The sequence below is a fragment of the Rana temporaria genome, chromosome 5 (genome assembly GCF_905171775.1).
Source record: "Rana temporaria chromosome 5, aRanTem1.1, whole genome shotgun sequence".
NCBI lineage: Eukaryota > Metazoa > Chordata > Amphibia > Anura > Ranidae > Rana > Rana temporaria.
The window spans coordinates 354275963-354294603 of record NC_053493.1 but is presented as its reverse complement, the minus strand read 5'-3'; the positions used below and the strand labels follow the sequence as shown (position 1 = coordinate 354294603).

Below are 18641 nucleotides of genomic sequence, written 5' to 3'. Positions count from 1 at the left end.
TTAATAAACACAAAATAGATTGGAAATCCTCTTTAAGGTCAGGGAAGCAACATTAAAAGTAAACTGCAATTGCTAGTGGAAAGAATATTAAAGGCTTTCCCGGAGATTGTTTAGGTCAGTGATATGCAATTAGTGGACCTCCAGCTGTTGTAGAACCACAAGTCCCATGAGGCATAGCAAGACTCTGACAGCCACAAGCATGACACCCAGAGGCAGAGGCATGATGGGACTTGTAGTTTTGCAACAGCTGGAGGTCCGCTCATTGCATATCCCTGGTAGGTCATTATGCTCAAAGCATTAGGCCAAAAAATGCAAAGGGTTTAATACTATTTCAAGGAAAACAGTTGTGTCACCTCCACTTCTGCAACCCCGATTGCTCAAAGAGGATAGAGCAATAGCATCTAGATATGTTAGTTCTGCTTTTATGTAAAAAGCATACATTTTATTATGGAACGCTGCATACTAATAACTGCTTAAAATGACATCAGTGCAATATGAATTTTCCTAAACGGGTAGCAGGAGATAAATAAGTGCATGTAAACCTACATATGGATTTCTGAACCGCCACTTTATATTTCTACATTTGAATTGCTGCAAATCCTACTACTCCGTTTCACACTGGGGCGGTTTTCAGGTGCTTTAGCTCTGGAAATAGCCTCTGCTAAGCGCCTGAAAACCGCCTCCCATTCATTTAAGTGTGACTTTTCACATTCGGGCGGTGCGCTTGCGGGACATTATGAAAATTCCTGCAATCAGCATCTTTGGGTTGGGATTGCTGAATTCATTGGAATGAAATTGGCAAAAAATGGGAGTTTAAAGTGCCCCGGTAGCAGCCGAAACGGACCAGCGGCTCTGTGAAAGGGGTTCAATCCTTCAGATTGAGGGCTGGCTCACACCAGATGCAGTCCAGTGTGTTTTTAAATCAGCATCAAATACAAAAAAAAAAAACAACACATGCAGTGTATAAATCCATGTATTCTAATCGCACTTGTTCACACCAGTGCAGGGCTACGAGCAAAAGTGGGACATGCTGCATATTTTTTCTGTATGGAACACATCTGGAACATGGCAAAATGCATCAAAAAGCACATAAATGCAGCAGAAGTGCACATGTCCTGAATTGAGATTCACCACAGATATACTGCGACAAGGCAGTCGCGATGTGCCAGATCATGTACCTAGTACGTGAGCTGACATGTCCGGGTCTGGTGCACGCACGGGGGAGCCCAGCGGTAGGTACTGTGGACTCGATTTCCACTGGCACCCGCCAATTGTTTATTATGCTGACAGAACGGCAATGTAAACAAGGCAGATTTGCGTCCTGTCAATAGGGAAGGTATTGAGCCTGTGTTTCTGCAAAGCAGGAACATGGATCAATGCCTTCCCATAACAAATGAACCTCCCCCACATTGAGACAGCAAAGGCTAGGCACACGCCCTTTAATCACCCCTGATGTTAACCCCTTCTCAGCCAGTGTCTTTAGTACAGTTACTGTGCATATTTTTATCACTGTATTAGTGTCACTGGTCCCGTCCAAAGAGTGTCGGGGTCCGATTTGTCTGCCGCAATATCGCAGTCCCGCTAGAAGTTGCTGATCACTGCCATTACTAGTAAAAAAAATGCACACACATATATAAATGGACATGCAGAATTGCACCTGGAATGCAAAATTGTAGTGTGAACCGGCCCTTAATGTATGCTGAACTCCCACTGATTGCTGGAATTCAGTACATCTGTGTCCTTGCCTAGGTAAGATTTTCAGGCTCTTGAGCTCATTCTTCTGTATGCTCAGTGGAGCACAAACCTATAACATTTTACAAAACCTTGACTTGAAGTGAATTAGTGTTTTGAAATAGGGGAGCAAATGGATGCAAAAATAAGATGCATCTACCTTTCATTTAACCTATAGCCCCAAAATAAAACAGAACATAAAAAAAAAAAAAGAAGCAGCTTACAGTCAATGGAATTAGATACTGAAAATGCATAAAACAGAATATACTGTATATGTAACAAATTGCACAATAAACTATATAATTCTTTCATGTCACAAGAAGTCTGGGTAGGCTTCTAGGATCTTCTACAAAAGCAGCAAAGGTTTTTCTTTTAAGTCTTGCCATAGGTTATGAAATACATTGCACTGTGCAAAAACACATACTGATGAAATCTGCACCTTTGCAGATCACGAAAGAGTGTTAGAGAAGGTTTCCAGAGTAGCAGAAGTAGACATGAGTGCATGGTAAACTTATGACACACCATCATCTCTTCCACTTTCTACGAGTCGATGTCTTTTCTTCTTCTGCCTTAATTCCAGACATCTTGTTATGGCAAGTGCTCCACCTTTAAGAAACCTGATAAAGTTGTCACCAACAAGTGGACCAAGGGCAAAAAGATTTGGTTCTTTGGAGGACTCGTAAGTATATGGATCAATTTCTACAGGATTACCCTTGCAGGTAATTGGCTGGTTGGGAATATGCCCCAAATTTCGACCTTGCTCTTTCAAGAAAAACAAATTTGGATGTGAACCTACCAAGACTAAAGCTGTGGAGATCTTTATGACTTTTTTAATTCCATTGTTACTTTGAAGGACAACCTTCATATCAGGCTTGAAAGATAGTACAACATGCTCTGGGTAACTTGTATAAGGGGGATATAAGTTGGAAGCAACAGTACTGAGTTGTGTACACATCATGTGATATACCTTGTGGTATTCTGGATATAGTTTTTTTGGCAATTGTTTAAAAATAAGACTTGGATCATTGAGTCTTCTACGGAAAACATGGATGACTGGAATGTTATTGTTGTGAGCACACAAAACGGCATCCGCTGCCGTCAACCCAGCCCCGACAATCAAAACTGGGTCTACGGCTCCACTCAGTCTTCCTTTGCCAACAGCATCTTCAAACTCTGCAATGGAATGTGAAACAAACGGAAGATCCTCTCCAATAACCTCAAGTCGAGCAGGTGCATCAAATGTTCCTGTGGCAAGAATAACCGTTTCTGAAAAAAGACAAAAGGGCTGGTGAGAGCCATCAGCTGCCCGCCGATAGCCATGGATTTCCCAGTTCTTCTTTAGCATGGGCTCTCCATTTTCTTTGTCAATGCAAGGCTCTTCTGGTGCAACATCTTCAGAATCATGGCCGTCCGACTCCTCCTGCTCGCGGTAGGGTCTTGCCACAGAAGTAACATAGGTGCTGTCCACAAAGTTTCTTTGAATTCCCATTATTTTAACATAATGTTTGTAATAAGCAGCCACTTCTGCTGGGGTAGCACGGTCACTTTTGGTATTTCTGCGCAAAGAGGAGAAATTGAAAATGTTATATGCAAGAATTCCAAAAAAAAATAAAAGTAGTTGCCATTTCGTTTTTTCAATCAAACCACCATATTGGACTTCTGTAACGATCAAAAAGTCAGTATACTATCTAAAACACACTACTCAAGAACCAACCACAAAAATCCCACTTAAGACAGTTATCAGGCTGTGCAGCCTCCATATTGTACTCCTGTATTTCCAGGGCAGTACCAAAGATTTGTATTGGCGCATGACATTTTTGGTGGTGGAATTGAAGTTTAAAGGATAAGTGCACCCTAACACTAAACTTTGTACATCTACAGACATCGTTGATCTAACACTAACCTATCTAACCCGGTAAAGATGAAAATCAATATACATACCTTTTTTGAAGCTGAACCCCGATCCCATGCTGATCTGTCAGCCGTGGCTTCGCTATGAAGGTGGGTGCAGAGGACACAGCCAACAACGGAAGCCCCATAGAAAGTCTATGAGTGATGATGCTTCCCATTCATTTCACAGCTGTTGTCGGCTGTGTCCTCTGCAGAGCTTCTGCTGCTGGAGACCAGATTGGATTACATTTTTATATATATATATATATATATATATATATATATATATATATACATACATACATACATACATACACACACACACACACACACACACACACACACACACACACACACATACACATACATACATACATACATACATACCCATACATAAATTTCTTCTTTATAGGGCTAGCTAGGTTAGTGTTAGATTGTGGATATAGCCATTTTAGTGTTGGGGTGGACTTTATCCTTTAATGTTCATGTTGGAGGAATAGATTTGGTTAGGGGAAAATATTCAGATTCACTTTCAGGCATTTTACAAGGCCCAGCAGAAATCGCCAACAAATAATGTAAGAAACTTACCGCCTCTTACCAGAGACCCAGTCTTTAAACTTAAGTCCCGGTAGTTCCATCCAGTCACCAAGACTAAGCGTTAAAATGGATCCTTCCATATCCTGGGCAAAGGAAATAAAAAGGACAAGCAAAAAGGTGAAGAGAATACAGAGAAAAATAAATATATAAGTATTACAAGTTTTGGATAACCTGCTGTTCAACCAAAATAAGGCTAAAATAGCATCTCCACTGGATTGTAGTGGCTAGATGGCAAGGAGATGGAGAACCCACATACTGAACGGTACAACTATAAGGCTTCATTTCCATGGACGTTTTTACAGACACTTTTTTTAGCCTTTTTACAGCTTAAAAACGCCTGTCCATGTTTTTTTTATTTTTATTTATTTATTTATTTATTTTTTGAGCTGGAGCTCAAAAACGCATCGGTATCTGTTTTTAGCGTTTTTGCGCGTTTTTTTGAGCGTTTAACGTCTGGAGTTTTTACAGCTCTAAGGCTGGAGCTTCAGAACGCACTAGACCTGTTTTTTTTTTGCAGCTTAAAAACGTCTCAGCCATCTACAGCTCAAAAACGTCATGGTGGGAATGAGGCCATAGACTAACATGGAGAGCCATTTTTAAGCTGCAGAAAAAGCTCAGAAAAGTGGCTGTAAAAACGTCCATGGAAATGAAGCCTAAAGATCACCAGTTCATGGTAATTGCAGGCCAATACGGATGTACCTGAACAAAATCAAAAGCTTCTGCTTGCACGAAAAAATTAAATGCCATTGAGGAACAAGCAGATCTCCTCTGAAAACAAGGAAAATAAAACAAATGCATTTAATCAGAAAAATAAATGTATTAGAAAAAAATAAAAATAAAGTTGTATGGGGCCTCCATGCTTCTAACACTTCAAAATCCGAATCGGCCACTCCTTGCTCTTCAACAAGCCATAAAGCCCAACACCCATATTGTAATAAAAGCTTAAATTCTGCTCCATGTAATCTTCATTTATATTACAATATAGGAGGTAGAAGCAGACAAGATTTCTCATCCAGACAACCTTGAATAAAAGACTTTCTTTCTTAAAATCCAATGCAAAATACAGCGGTCTTCACAAAAATCTGATGAATCCAAAAGCACGCTATAAACCGCAGTACTTTGGGATTTTTATCTGCGATTTTTATGAAGACAGCTGAGGAGTTTTTTTTTTTTTTTTTTTTTAAAGCGGAGGTTCACCGCTAAATTGCTATTTTTACTCTTAGTCTAGGGGAATTGGCTAGTTGTTTTAAAATCGAAGCTGTACTTACCTTTTTAGAGAGCGATCTTCTCCGCCACTTCCGGGTATGGGCTGCGGGACTGGGCGTTCCTTCTTGATTGACAGTCTTCCGACAGGCTTCCGACGGTCGCATCCATCGCGTCACTATTTTCCGAAAGTAGCCGAACGTCGGTGCGCAGGCGCAGTATAGAGCCGCACCAACGTTCAGCTTCTTTCGGCTACTCGTGACGCGATGGATGCGACCGTCGGAAGCCTGTCAATCAAGAAGGAACGCCCAGTCCCGAAGACCCATACCCGGAAGTGGCGGAGAAGATAGCCCTCTACAATGGTAAGTACTGCTCGGATTTTAAAACAATTAGCCCATTCCCCTAGACTAAATGAGCATCCATCTAAGGGTAAAAAAACATTTATGGGAGAACTCCCGCTTTAATGGCAGTGGCCCTTTGATCCATCGATTTTTTTATGATCTGTGAAAACGCTGGAGTCCTGGAAAGAGGAGGAGGAATCCTGATGTCCATCCTGTGACTGTGTTATTTGCTCTGCTTTGGAGGGATACCTTGATGCCTGGCTGTGCAGTCGGATCATTCTGGTAGATTACTGGAGAAAGATTGAGCTCCCTGTGAGGCCCTGTGAGAATCAACTTTCTGGTAAGGGCATTTGATATTGGCACATTCAGAGCTTTTTTTCTCAGAAAATAGGTGCAGGAACTCAACCACGACCCCGTTCAGATTTCACAAACAGTAGAAGAGTCAAAAATAATTAAATACCAGAATTGCATTACATACAGAGTGCAGAGTTCAGGTGGTTACACACAGAGTGCAGAGCTGTAAACACAGAAACCAGACTTCTGTGTTTACAAGTGATTGTTGTGAGCAGGCACCAAAGGGTCTGAGCCAGAGGTGGTGGAACTGAGTTCCCCCAAGTTCCCCCTGAAAAAAAGCCCTGGGCACATTGATGTGGCGTGTGGGCTCACACGCTAAAGTCGCTGCAGGGGACCCTCCTTCCTTTTCCATTTGTCCTTTTGGGTTTCATACATTCAATTAAGAGCTGCATATGAACATTCTACTAATACTCATATCGTGATCAACAATGTTTATGATGGCTGCTGTGTTTTTTCTGTCCTGCCCGAGTCTGTTTTGTTATGGTCTTAATATACAAGTTGCGAGCGCAAATATTCGTGGAAAAATCCGGGTGCCTAACTGGCCTGCCTGCAGTCCAGACCTTTCACCAACTGCAAATATTTGGCACATCTTGAAAATAAAAAAATATGACCCAGGACTGTTCAGCAGTTAGAATCCTATATAAGGCAAGAATGGGACAAGATTCCTCTTACAACACTCCAGCAACTGGTCTCCTCAATTCTCAGATGTTAACAGAGTGTTTTTGGCAAAAAGCCTCCAATTCCTCTAAATTCTTGGGCTGTCTTGCATGAACTGCATGTTTGAGATCTCCCTAGTGTAGCTCAATGATATTGAGGTCAGGAGACTGAGATGGCCACTCCAGAACCTTCACTTTATTCTGCTGTAGCCAATGACAGGTCGACTTGGCCTTGTGTTTTGGATCATTGTCATGTGGGAATGTCCAAGTAGGTCCCATGCAACGATTTATGGTTGATGAATAAAAAATGTTCCTCCAGCATTTGATAACATACTGCATTCATACTCCACCAATTTTCCTGTGCCTTTGTAGCTCACACATCCCCAAAACATCAGAGATCCACCTCCGTGTTTCACAGTAGGAATGGTGAACCTTTCATCATAGGCCTTGTTGACTCCTCTCCAAATGTAGCGTTTATGGTTGTGGCCAAAAGGCTCAAATTTGGCATGTTTTCAGAGAGTCCTGTATTTCACCTGAAGTTATTTGTGGGTTTTTCTTTGCATCCTGAACAATTTTCCAGGCAGTTTTTGCTGAAATTTTAGTTGGTCTACCTGACCGTGGTTTGATTTCAACAGAACCCCTCATTTTCCACTTCTTGATTAGAGTTTGAACACTGCTGATTGGAATTCTTAATTCCTTGGATATCTTTTTATATCCCTTTCCTGTTGTATACAGTTTAACTACCTTTCCCCACAGATCCTTTGACAATTCTTTTGCTTTCCCCGTGACTCAGAATTCAGAATCAGTGCAGCACTGGATGAAAGATGCAAGGGTCTGTCAGGGGTCCAGAAACGCATTGATCTTTTATATATATATATACACACACACACACACACACACACACACACAAACAGATCACAGGCGAGTATGGTTACCTTTAACCACTTAAGCCCCAGACCATTTGGCTGGCCAAAGACTGGGCCACTTTTTGCGATTCGGCACTGCATCACTTTAACTGACAATTGCACTGTCATGCGACGTGGCTCCCAAACAAAATTGATGTCCTTTTTTCCCCCCCAAATAGAGCTTTCTTTTGGTGATATTTTGATATTTGATATTTGCAACCCCTTTAATAACCATTCAAACCCCCTTTGTGTCAACTTGTGTGCATGTTATCAGGCCTTTTGATCAGGGTTATTTGGGTAGTTTCTGTTGCCATTATGATTTAAAAAAAGTAAACACAGTTTATTGATAATAAATGGCTTCAGCCAAACACTAAGCATGAGTGAAAGAAAAGTTTGTGTTATCATTCATATTCTCTGAAAAATGGCCAAGAAATCATAAATTCTGCCAGGGTATGTAAACTTATGAGCACAACTGTATACTAGATTAAAAAAATAAAAAAAATAAACAGTGGTCTCTTCAGGTCACAATAGATATCAACATTCTGCACAGCAAGTGACAACACCGTTGTGGGAAGACTTCATTGCTTAGGAGATCTACGGCTTTATACACCAATAACACCAACTTACATGCCATGCTCCACCTGGGGGTCCCTTGCCGAGTACTATATGGGGAATATAATGCTCTTGTTCCAGTTTCCACTGTAGAACAGATTGGTAATCAAACCCAAAATCAGCATTCGGGTGAAGGAGAGTGTCAAACAACACTGCCACTGCATTAGAGGAGCGGCCTTCCAGCCCTTCTGACAAGTATTCCAAATCCTGTTAAAAAAAATATATATATAAAAATATAACACACACACAAAACAGAAATAAACATATTGGTCATTCAGGAAAGATGAAATTACATACACTAGTATGCTGGCCTTCAAACTATAAGCCAGGGTTTTTTACAGTCAGGGCCCCATTCTAAAATGTAAAAAAAAAAAAATGTACATAATGCAGAAAGATCCCCACATATAGGACACCCAACATTAGCATTGATTTATTCCTACAAAGCAAACTGGTGATGGATTGGCCAAGCATGCCTCCAGACCTAAACCCTATTGAGCATCTGTGGGGCATTGTCAAATGGAAGGTGGAGGAGCGCAAGGAATCTAACATCCACCAGCTCTGTGATGTCATCATGGAGGAGTGGAAGAAAACTCCAGTGCCAACCTGTGAAGCTCTGGTGAACTCCATGCCCAAGAGGGCAGTGCTGGAAAATAATGGTGGCCACACAAAATATTGTCACTTTGGGCCCAATTTGGACATTTTCACTTAGGGGTGTACTCACTTTTGTTGCCAGCGATTAAGACATTAAAGTGGAGTTCCACCCAAAAGTGGAACTTCCGCTTAATCCACTCCTCGCCGCCTTACATTCCACATTTGGCATGTCATTTTTTTTTGGGGGGGGGAGTGGGGGCTTCAGGAAGAGTAGAACTTCCTGTCACACTTCCTCCTTCCGCCGAGGGGCTGCTAAGGCGAATAGTCATATCGCCTTTTGGCAGCCCCTCCCTGTAGGCGATCGCCTGGGACACGTGACAGGTCCCAGGCGATCGTCTGTCCAATCGGATGGCGCAGCACCGCGCCGCTCGCGCATGCGCAGTGGATGCCCGGCCGTGAATCCGAAAGCTGTCACGGCCGGGTGCCCACTCTTAGAATGAAGAACCAGGGGTGGACTTGCCCCCGGGCAATAGGAGATTATGGGGCGCCCGGGCAATAGATTATGGGGCCACACAGTATACACACGTACAGTATACATACACAATACACACACATAGAATATACATATACACACACTGAAAAGGTACTGGAGAGGCGGGGCAGCTAAAACAGATTTTTACATACTGTCCCTGGTTTTACTGAGGCTGGCAACCCTGATGGGGCCCTCTAGTGGCATGGGGCCCTCGGGCAGTGCCCGAATGGTCAGTCTGCCCCTGATTAGATCCATCTCACAACAGGTAAAGTTGTCAGTTTCTCATCAAATCTGATGGAAGCCTTTTAGATTGCATCTATACACGTGTACGTGTGTATGTGTGTGTGTATATAATATTTTACACACAAAAAAAGTGCCAGCGACAGCTTTCTATAAAAAGGGACCATACTATACACAGGTTTCCCAGTATATCCATATTCACAACAAAGTACAGTAAAATAGGACCACATGTACAACCAGCACTGCATCTACCTGTTCGGGGATGGAGAGGTGCCTTGCTTCCTCTAGCTTGCTGTGCAAGATTGGATTGGGGTGCAGGCTGTCCGGAGACAGATATGGCCTGTATCCCGATAACAGGTATGACAGGCAGATCCCAGAAGGTCCATTCCCTGTAATAGAAAAAAAAAGGAAAACCTCAAGCATCTCCTACACTATAGTTTAGATCTGCAACACACATTTATACTGATTGCCTGACCCATTATGCATCCTATTGGAGAGGCCCTTCATTCCTTTCATGTGCAGTATAACAGAAGATAACAGGTCCTGGAAGGTCTCCAGTTCCTAACCAAGGCTGCGACTATATTATACCACCTACAGTGGGGATCGAAAGTTTGGGCACCCCAGGTAAGAATTTGTATTAATGTGCATAACGAAGCCAAGGAAAGATGGAAAAATCTCCAAAAGGCATCAAATTACAGATTAGACATTCTTATAATATGTCAATAAAAGTTAGATTTTATTTCCATCATTTACACTTTCAAAATTACAGAAAACAAAAAAATGGCGTCTGCAAAAGTTTGGGCACCCTGCAGAATTTATAGCATGCACTGCCCCCTTTTCAAAGCTGAGACCTGCCAGTGTCATGGATTGTTCTCAATCATCGTCTGGGAAGACCAGGTGATGTCAATCTCAAAGGTTTTCAATGCCCAGACTCATCCGACCTTGCCCCAACAATCAGCACCATGGGTTCTTCTAAGCAGTTGTCTAGAAAATTGAAAATAGTTGACGCTCACAAAGCTGGAGAAGGCTATAAGAAGATAGCAAAGTGTTTTCAGATGTCAATATCCTCTGTTCGGAATGTAATTAAGAAATGGCAGTCATCAGGAACAGTGGAAGTTAAAGCAAGATCTGAAGACCAAGAAAAATATCAGACTGAACAGCTCACAGGATTGTGAGAGAAGCAATTTAAAACCCACGTTTGACTGCACGATCCCTCCAGAAAGATCTGGCAGACACTGGAGTTGTGGTACACTATTCCACTATAAAGAGATACTTGTACAAATATGGTCTTCATGGAAGATTTATCAGAAGAAAACTTCTTCCTCACCACAAAAATCTGCGTTTGAACTTTGCAAATAAACATATAGACAAGCCTGATGCATTTTGGAAACAAGTTCTGTGGACCGATGAGGTTAAAATAAAACTTTTTGGCCGGAATGAGCAAAGGTACGTTAGGAGAAGAAAGGGCACAGAATTTAGGGAAAAGAACCTCTGTCCAACTGTTAAGGAGGGGGGTGGATCAATCATGCTTTGGGGTTGTATTGCAGACAGTGGCACAGGGAACATTTCACGAGTAGAAGGAAAAATGGATTCAATAAAATTTCAGAAAATTTGGTAACTTGATGCCATCTGTGAAAAAGCTGAAGTTAAAGAGAGGATGGCTTCTACAAATGGATAATGATCCTAAACACACCTCAAAATCCACGGGGGATTACATCAAGAGGCGTAAACTGAAGGTTTTGCCATGGCCTTTGCTGCCTTCCTAAATCAAAGAGTAGCTACACAGTGCCGACCCCCTTGTGCGTTAGCCCCCCTTCCAGCAGTCGCATGCTTTGCTGTGTCTATAGATAAAGCAGTAAACTAAGTGTAAAAACTACATGGAGAAGATAAAAACAATATACCGTATATACTCGCGTATAAGCCGACCTGAATATAAGCCGAGGCACCTAATTTTACCACAAAAAAACTGAAAACTTATTGACTTGAGTATAAGCCTAGGGTGTCCATCTGCATGCCCCACTATGCCTCACTGTGCCCCCATGACTAGACATACGTTTAACATGGGAGTCTATGGAAGGGGTGCCCGACTTTGAAAAATCGGTGCTCCTTGGCCGTAGGTCCCTGGACAACAAACTTTGCACACTCGTAGAGGAAGAGTGGGACTATATGTGTACTAAGGGGACCTACAGCCGGCCGGTACCGGGTCCCCATAGTCCAGGAGATCAGGCGCAAAACAGTGACTTGAGTATAAGCCAAGGGGGGCATTTTCAGCACAAAAAAAAAAAATGTGCTGAAAAACTCGGCTTATACTCAAGTATATACCATAAGTTGTGAACAGGCCATGCCTCCTCTGCAATAAAAACTAACTTACCCGCCCATTCGCAATCTTCTACTGAATGTACTGTGAGCTTCACACGCGCTGCTCATACACATTCTTCTCGCTGTACCAGTGTGCATGCATTGGAGTCGTGTCATCCCCTGCTGGCCAATCAAGGCCCAGGAAGAGGATGTCAGCGCTCTGATGAATCCAACGATTCCATTTCTGGAACAGAGGCAAGCATCTGCGGACTTTAGTTCTACTTGAACCATAAAAAAATAATTTATGGCTGTGATTAAAGGGTTGTAGACCCGCCTGTTTTTTCACCTTAAAGCATCCTATGTAAAGTGAAAAAACATCCGAATTACCCCCCCGTTTTACTTACCTGAGCCGTGGAAAGTCCTACGCCAAGGCCGCACTGCATCTTTTAAACAAATAAACCACAAAATTATATACAAACAGCGCTCAAGTGTGTGTGAATCACACTGTGATAAGGTGATAGGTAATAATAATCTTCAATATAAATGCAAATGAATCAAAAACCCGTGATAAAAGTGTTCATAGGAAAACATAAAGTTCATGGAGGAGCAAAAAGAAAAAAACGCTTCTTTGCTTCTTTCAAGGTGTAAAATCTTCAAATTATATTCAAAATAATCTTCCACCACACCCGATGTGAAACAATAGTGAATCCTCCACCAATAGAAATGGCCACTCACCAGAACAATATGCCTAGCACTCTCGTGTTTTGGCACAGAAGCTTTGTTATAGTTAGTTTAAATCAGCAGGCGAGCTTCCATTCCCAGACAGGTGGACAGATAAAATCCTCAAAAATGAAAAGAGTGTAACATAGTGTGATACCATAAAAGCAATTTTAATCACAAACCACAAACAAAATCTTCAAAGAGTGCACTCACACAGTGCCAAAATTAAAAAAGCGTGATAGATACACATCAAAGATTCCTCAGTATTGTGCGGCTGAAATGCAATGGTCTCGGCGGACCCAAAAATGAACTAGGCAACTCACACCACTCGATCTCCACACTGTATTGGAAATAAACTGAAGCTGGCGTGAAGAGAAACCGGACGCCGGTCACTGGCGAGCAAACATACGACTGGCCTGTCTTCTCACGTTAGCAATTGGTCACTGATCAGATGATAACCAAGCTCCCGACATGTTTCGTCGTAAAATTTGACTTAATCATGGGATGGCATCGGGAGCTTGGTTATCATCTGATCAGTGACCAATTGCTAACGTGAGAAGACAGGCCAGTCGTATGTTTGCTCGCCAGTGACCGGCGTCCGGTTTCTCTTCACGCCAGCTTCAGTTTATTTCCAATACAGTGTGGAGATCGAGTGGTGTGAGTTGCCTAGTTCATTTTTGGGTCCGCCGAGAACATTGCATTTCAGCCGCACAATACTGAGGAATCTTTGATGTGTATCTATCACGCTTTTTTCGTTTTGGCACTGTGTGAGTGCACTCTTTGAAGATTTTGTTTGTGGTTTGTGATTAAAATTGCTTTTATGGTATCACACTATGTTACACTCTTTTCATTTTTGAGGATTTTATCTGTCCACCTGTCTGGGAATGGAAGCTCGCCTGCTGATTTAAACTAACTATAACAAAGCTTCTGTGCCAAAACACGAGAGTGCTAGGCATATTGTTCTGGTGAGTGGCCATTTCTATTGGTGGAGGATTCACTATTGTTTCACATCGGGTGTGGTGGAAGATTATTTTGAATATAATTTGAAGATTTTACACCTTGAAAGAAGCAAAGAAGCGTTTTTTCCTTTTTGCTCCTCCATGAACTTTATGTTTTCCTATGAACACTTTTATCACGGGTTTTTGATTCATTTGCATTTATATTGAAGATTATTATTACCTATCACCTTATCACAGTGTGATTCACACACACTTGAGCGCTGTTTGTATATAATTGTGTGGTTTATTTGTTTAAAAGATGCAGTGCGGCCTTGGCGTAGGACTTTCCACGGCTCAGGTAAGTAAAACGGGGGGCTCCAGACCACTCACATGCAAGTAAATGTAAACTCCATAGTGTAATAGGTTCAACACAATTTTAATAGTGGTTAAAACAAAGTATTACACTCACATTTACCAGGAAGTAAAATCAGCATGCATCAACGCTACTTAGTCATAGGACCTATGACTAAGTAGCGTTGATCTGCTACGCAACGCGTCAGGTGAAGGAAAGTGCCGGCGGTGACGTCATCTCCGCTCGCGGCCGAGAGCGGAGATCTACTTCTTTACATACAAACACTCGCTGCATGCTGATTTTACTTCCTGGTAAATGTGAGTGTAATACTTTGTTTTAACCACTATTAAAATTGTGTTGAACCTATTACACTATGGAGTTTACATTTACTTGCATGTGAGTGGTCTGGAGCTTTACCCTTGGTGGACGTTTTGGAGTGACCCATAGAGTTTACATTGCTGGAATCCTTCAATACATCTAACAGGCTGGTTTAACCTGTTTTGAGGTGAGAGGCTGGAATTATCTTCACGAGTCTGCACAAACTACACTGGAATTTCGTGCGGTGGATGGCAGCACTTATTTAATTACTATTTACACTTTTTTTGGAAGAGTTTGGACTGGCACCTTACTATAAGTTTTTTTCTTGCACTTTTCTTTTGGAACTTTCCACTACTGATAGAGGTTGACTTGAAACACTTTAATTAACTTGAAATTATTTATCACATTTTTTCACCAACCTTTTTTACTCAACATTTTTTGCTTATATCATATTATATTTTTTATATAATATTTTTTTCTGAAGATTATTTATTCACAAACATTGATGTATATTTTTTAACATTATTTATCACTCAGATTTTACACTGTGTGTTTTTGGTCCTTTCTACGGATTTATCACTTAAGTTATCACTGTTTTATGACACCATTGGATTGATATTAATGTGTTGACTATTAATTATTATTTTTAGTCTATTTTTTGGATTATTAATTTTCACTATCTCCACCTCATTCATCTTAATTTAGATGCTTTGAAGGTATTGGAAACAAGGAGTGAAACATATATTTGGATCTAATCATTACTATCCATACGTTGCTGTGCGATATTTGGCATTTTAGTTATTTTAGTTATTTTAATTGGCAAGCGCCTCTATTTACCCCCAATTTACAGCTGTGATTACTATTATTGTCTTTGTCTTGAGCGCAGAGGTGTGATTCAATAGGGCGCCATTTTTTGATCACACTTTATCCGCACTGCATCTTTGCCTGGGGTTCTTGGCTCTTGATTGGATAGATTGATAGCAGCGCAACTATTGGCTCCCGCTGCTGTCAATCAAATCCAATGACGCGGGGGATGGGGCCCAGTCCTGAATTCGGCCGCTATGGACGCCGTATGCTGAACTTGGGAGTGCGCCCGCAAGGTAACCCCCTTGGAAGAGCGCTTCCCAGAGGGGGTTATCTGATGCGGGGGAGGAGCCAAGAGAGACGCCAGGGGACAACAGAAGACGGCCTTTGGAGCCACTCTGTGCAAAAATGAGCTGCACAGTGGGAGGCAAGTATGACTTTTTTTTTTAAATAACAATCAAACCATTAGTGTCACTTTAAGTACTGGTGAGTGAAATGGGTTATAGAATTTTATTGCCACCTTTCCTGTATGTTGACCTACTAAAGAACAGATGCATTAGAGATTCTCCTAACACAGTTAATTGGTTTTCCAAAGATAACCCAGTTTTATCTTCATTCCATAGCAGACTCATTGGGAAGTATGTTCTCTTTATACATTATGCATACGGAAACAAGATATTACAGATTGGCAGTATCAGCTGACAGGCGTACAGGATCACGCATTTCAGGCATGGATAATATCGTCTGAACATTTCCCACACCACGATTATAGATTTTACAAAAAGAAGATGCAGAACTTCTGTCGGTGCAGTCGCTGTAGATCTGAGGGGGACATGCAAGGAAAAAAAAAATTCATTTTTGCTTGCACATGATTGGATGATAAAATGAGCAGAGCTTCCCCTCAGATCTACAGCGACTGCACTTACAAGTGCACTTGTAGTGCAAAGTGGATTTGCCTTTAGTAAATAACCCCCTTAGTGTCAGATTTGTTTACCACAATGTCACAGTCCCGGAGAAAAAAAAAAAAAAAAAAAAAGAAGAAGAGGGATCGCCATCAATATATGCTTATTGGGATTTTTTACAAAAAAACATGTAGCAGAATACATATTGGCCTAAATTGAAGAAATTCGATTTTCTACTGGATGTGTCTTTTTGTTTGTTTATATATGAAAAATTTAAATGCAGAGGTGATCAAATGCCACCAAAAGAAAGCTCTATTTGTGGGGAGAAAAAAAAATTGTTTGGGTACAGCATCGCATTTTGCGTTAAAGCAACACAGTGCCGTATCGCAAACACTGGCCTAGTCAGGAAGGAGGCAAAACCTTCCAGAGCTGAAGTGGTTAATTGAAAAAGCTGAGGTTAAAACCCGACTGGTTCCATGCACCAGATTTTGCACTCTCCAGTTTCAGTAAATCAACCCCAATCGACCAATGAAAATCGTGCAGAATCGTGCTGTGTGTGTGTTTTATGCACAGTTGCAACAAAGTCCCATCCACTTGAGTAGGTCACATTTGGTGGCAGTGCTGCCTGGCGATCATAATTGGTTGTAAAAAAAAAAACTTACCATGTTGTGAGTTGTGACTGCAGCAGTGTGTGCCAATGTGGCTGCTGGCCATGTTAAATTAGTATTAGGCGTCTTGCACTAGGTAATGATGTTTGAGCAGCTCCTTTTTTGGATGCCATTCTAGGCATTCCTTTTGCGTGCATTCGCAATACATTCCTAGGGAAAATCCTTTAGCATTTAGGCTCATGTGCACGCATTTGCATGCACTGGCACATAATACTGACCAGAAACACTTTTTTTTTTTTTTTTCAAATCAAGAATACACAGCACTTGTTTACTCGCCTGTGTCTAAAGGCACATTATAAATGGACTTCATTTTAGATCCAAAAAATAATAATATTATTATTAATAATAAAAAAATAAAGGATAGGGAGCGTAAATTTCAGCTTTAATACAGGAGGTGTGTTACTAGCCATATCACCAGGTGAGAAAAGAAAAAAAAAAAAAAAAAAAAAGGCCTTCAAAAGAAAAAACTGATAGTTACCAAATCTAGATTGGCAAGCTGCAATATCAACTACCTGAATGGAGAGTTGCTTGGATGGAAGGAGGTAATCTTACCGATAACAACCACAGGCAAAGTTAATGGAGGATCGCTCGAGAGACAGTTTTCTTCTGCCAATGGCATTGCTGCAAGTCGCAATATTATTGCTTCAATGCTGGCCTAGCAAGTCACGCTCTTCTGGTTTCAGGGCACCGGCTGAAAAAAATAAAAAATAAAAAGTTAAAGCATACTATATATCCCATCGTGTTACAGCTCCTACACACTGGGAAGTGAACCAACTGCAGAGTTTCCCACTAAGGCTGCATTCACACCTGAGCGTTTTGTAGCCTGAAGCTAGAGGGGAAAAAATTCATTATTCTCTATGGAGATGGTTCACATCTCCACTCCAAAACGCCTGAAGCCGAATGCCTGAAGCTCAAACAAGTTCTGGACCCTTTCAAAATCGGGCTGATTTGGGCGTTTTTGAACGTTTGTATTCCCATGGAAACGCTCGATTTCAAGCGTCTAGCACGACAACAAGCGTTTCTACGGGCGTTTTGTCACTATAATCTGTTCTGTGGAATAGAACATTCACCCAGGAAGATAAAAACAAATCTACAAACATAGCAACAAATGATGAAAGAGATGATCATTTTTCCTATTGGCTAAAATAAAAAACGACGAAGTTCAAAAACGTCGGACAACGCTGTATGCAAACGCGCGAATACGTGCGACAAAACGACCGAAAACACTACGCTCAGGTGTGAATGTGGCCTAAAAGTGGTTGTAAAGAATACAATAGTAAAACAACCCAGTTTGGAATAGAAATGAAAAGGCAAAACATTTTTTGTATAGATAAACACACACACACACACACACACACACACAATAAAATTCCCCCCCTTTAGAAGTGATCACATTCCCTCTGTTCTCAGCTGCATAAGAGCTGGGGGAGAAGAAGCAGCAGTACACTGAGATTGTGCAGGAGGGGCGTGTCAGGACAGGTCTGATCATTAAAGTAGAGTAGGCGGAGTTCCCTGTATAGCTAGAGAACTGACCATGCTGGGAAGGATGTGCTTCTATGCCTAGTGTAGTCAGTTTGAAAGAGAAAAGCAGGAGGAACTGGCAGGAACACCAGGGATTTTACACAAAGGCAACAATACAAAGAGAACAGGATTCTGTTGGGGAAACAAACTAGCTTCCTTGGATGATTTCATGTAGTGCAGTGCCTGCAGATCTTGGATCCAGTGCATAGGAGAGTTAGAAATGCCTGCAGAGTGATGTTGGAATTACTCATTCTCAGCCAGCAAGGCAGTTCTTTTTGATGATGGATTAAGCTTGGCCAACAAGTATCTGGTGTTAGTTCTACTTAAAGCAGGGGTTCCGCGGGGAAACTTTTTTTTTTAGGTGCATCTACTGCCTTTAACATAGTTGTAAGTGTACGTCTCTGAATTTTAGAGCCATCCGCATGCACATTCGGCCGTGAAGAAATATTTATAAAAGATGTGTCCTGT

General features: G+C 41.5%; 1 protein-coding gene across 1 annotated transcript in view; it reads right to left on the bottom strand.

The window, feature by feature from the left end:
- Window positions 1-282: 282 nt before the first annotated feature.
- OSGIN2 (oxidative stress induced growth inhibitor family member 2) overlaps window positions 283-18641 on the bottom strand; it is a 45602-nt gene continuing 27243 nt past the window's right edge. Inside the window, exons 2-6 of the mRNA XM_040354600.1 lie at window positions 17205-17343; window positions 9905-10041; window positions 8305-8496; window positions 4210-4301; window positions 283-3287 (exon numbers count right to left, since the gene is read on the bottom strand). Of these exons, the coding sequence (XP_040210534.1) occupies window positions 2243-3287; window positions 4210-4301; window positions 8305-8496; window positions 9905-10041; window positions 17205-17271 (1533 nt within the window). The 5' untranslated portion in view covers window positions 17272-17343 and the 3' untranslated portion in view covers window positions 283-2242. The remainder of the gene's footprint in view (window positions 3288-4209; window positions 4302-8304; window positions 8497-9904; window positions 10042-17204; window positions 17344-18641) is intronic.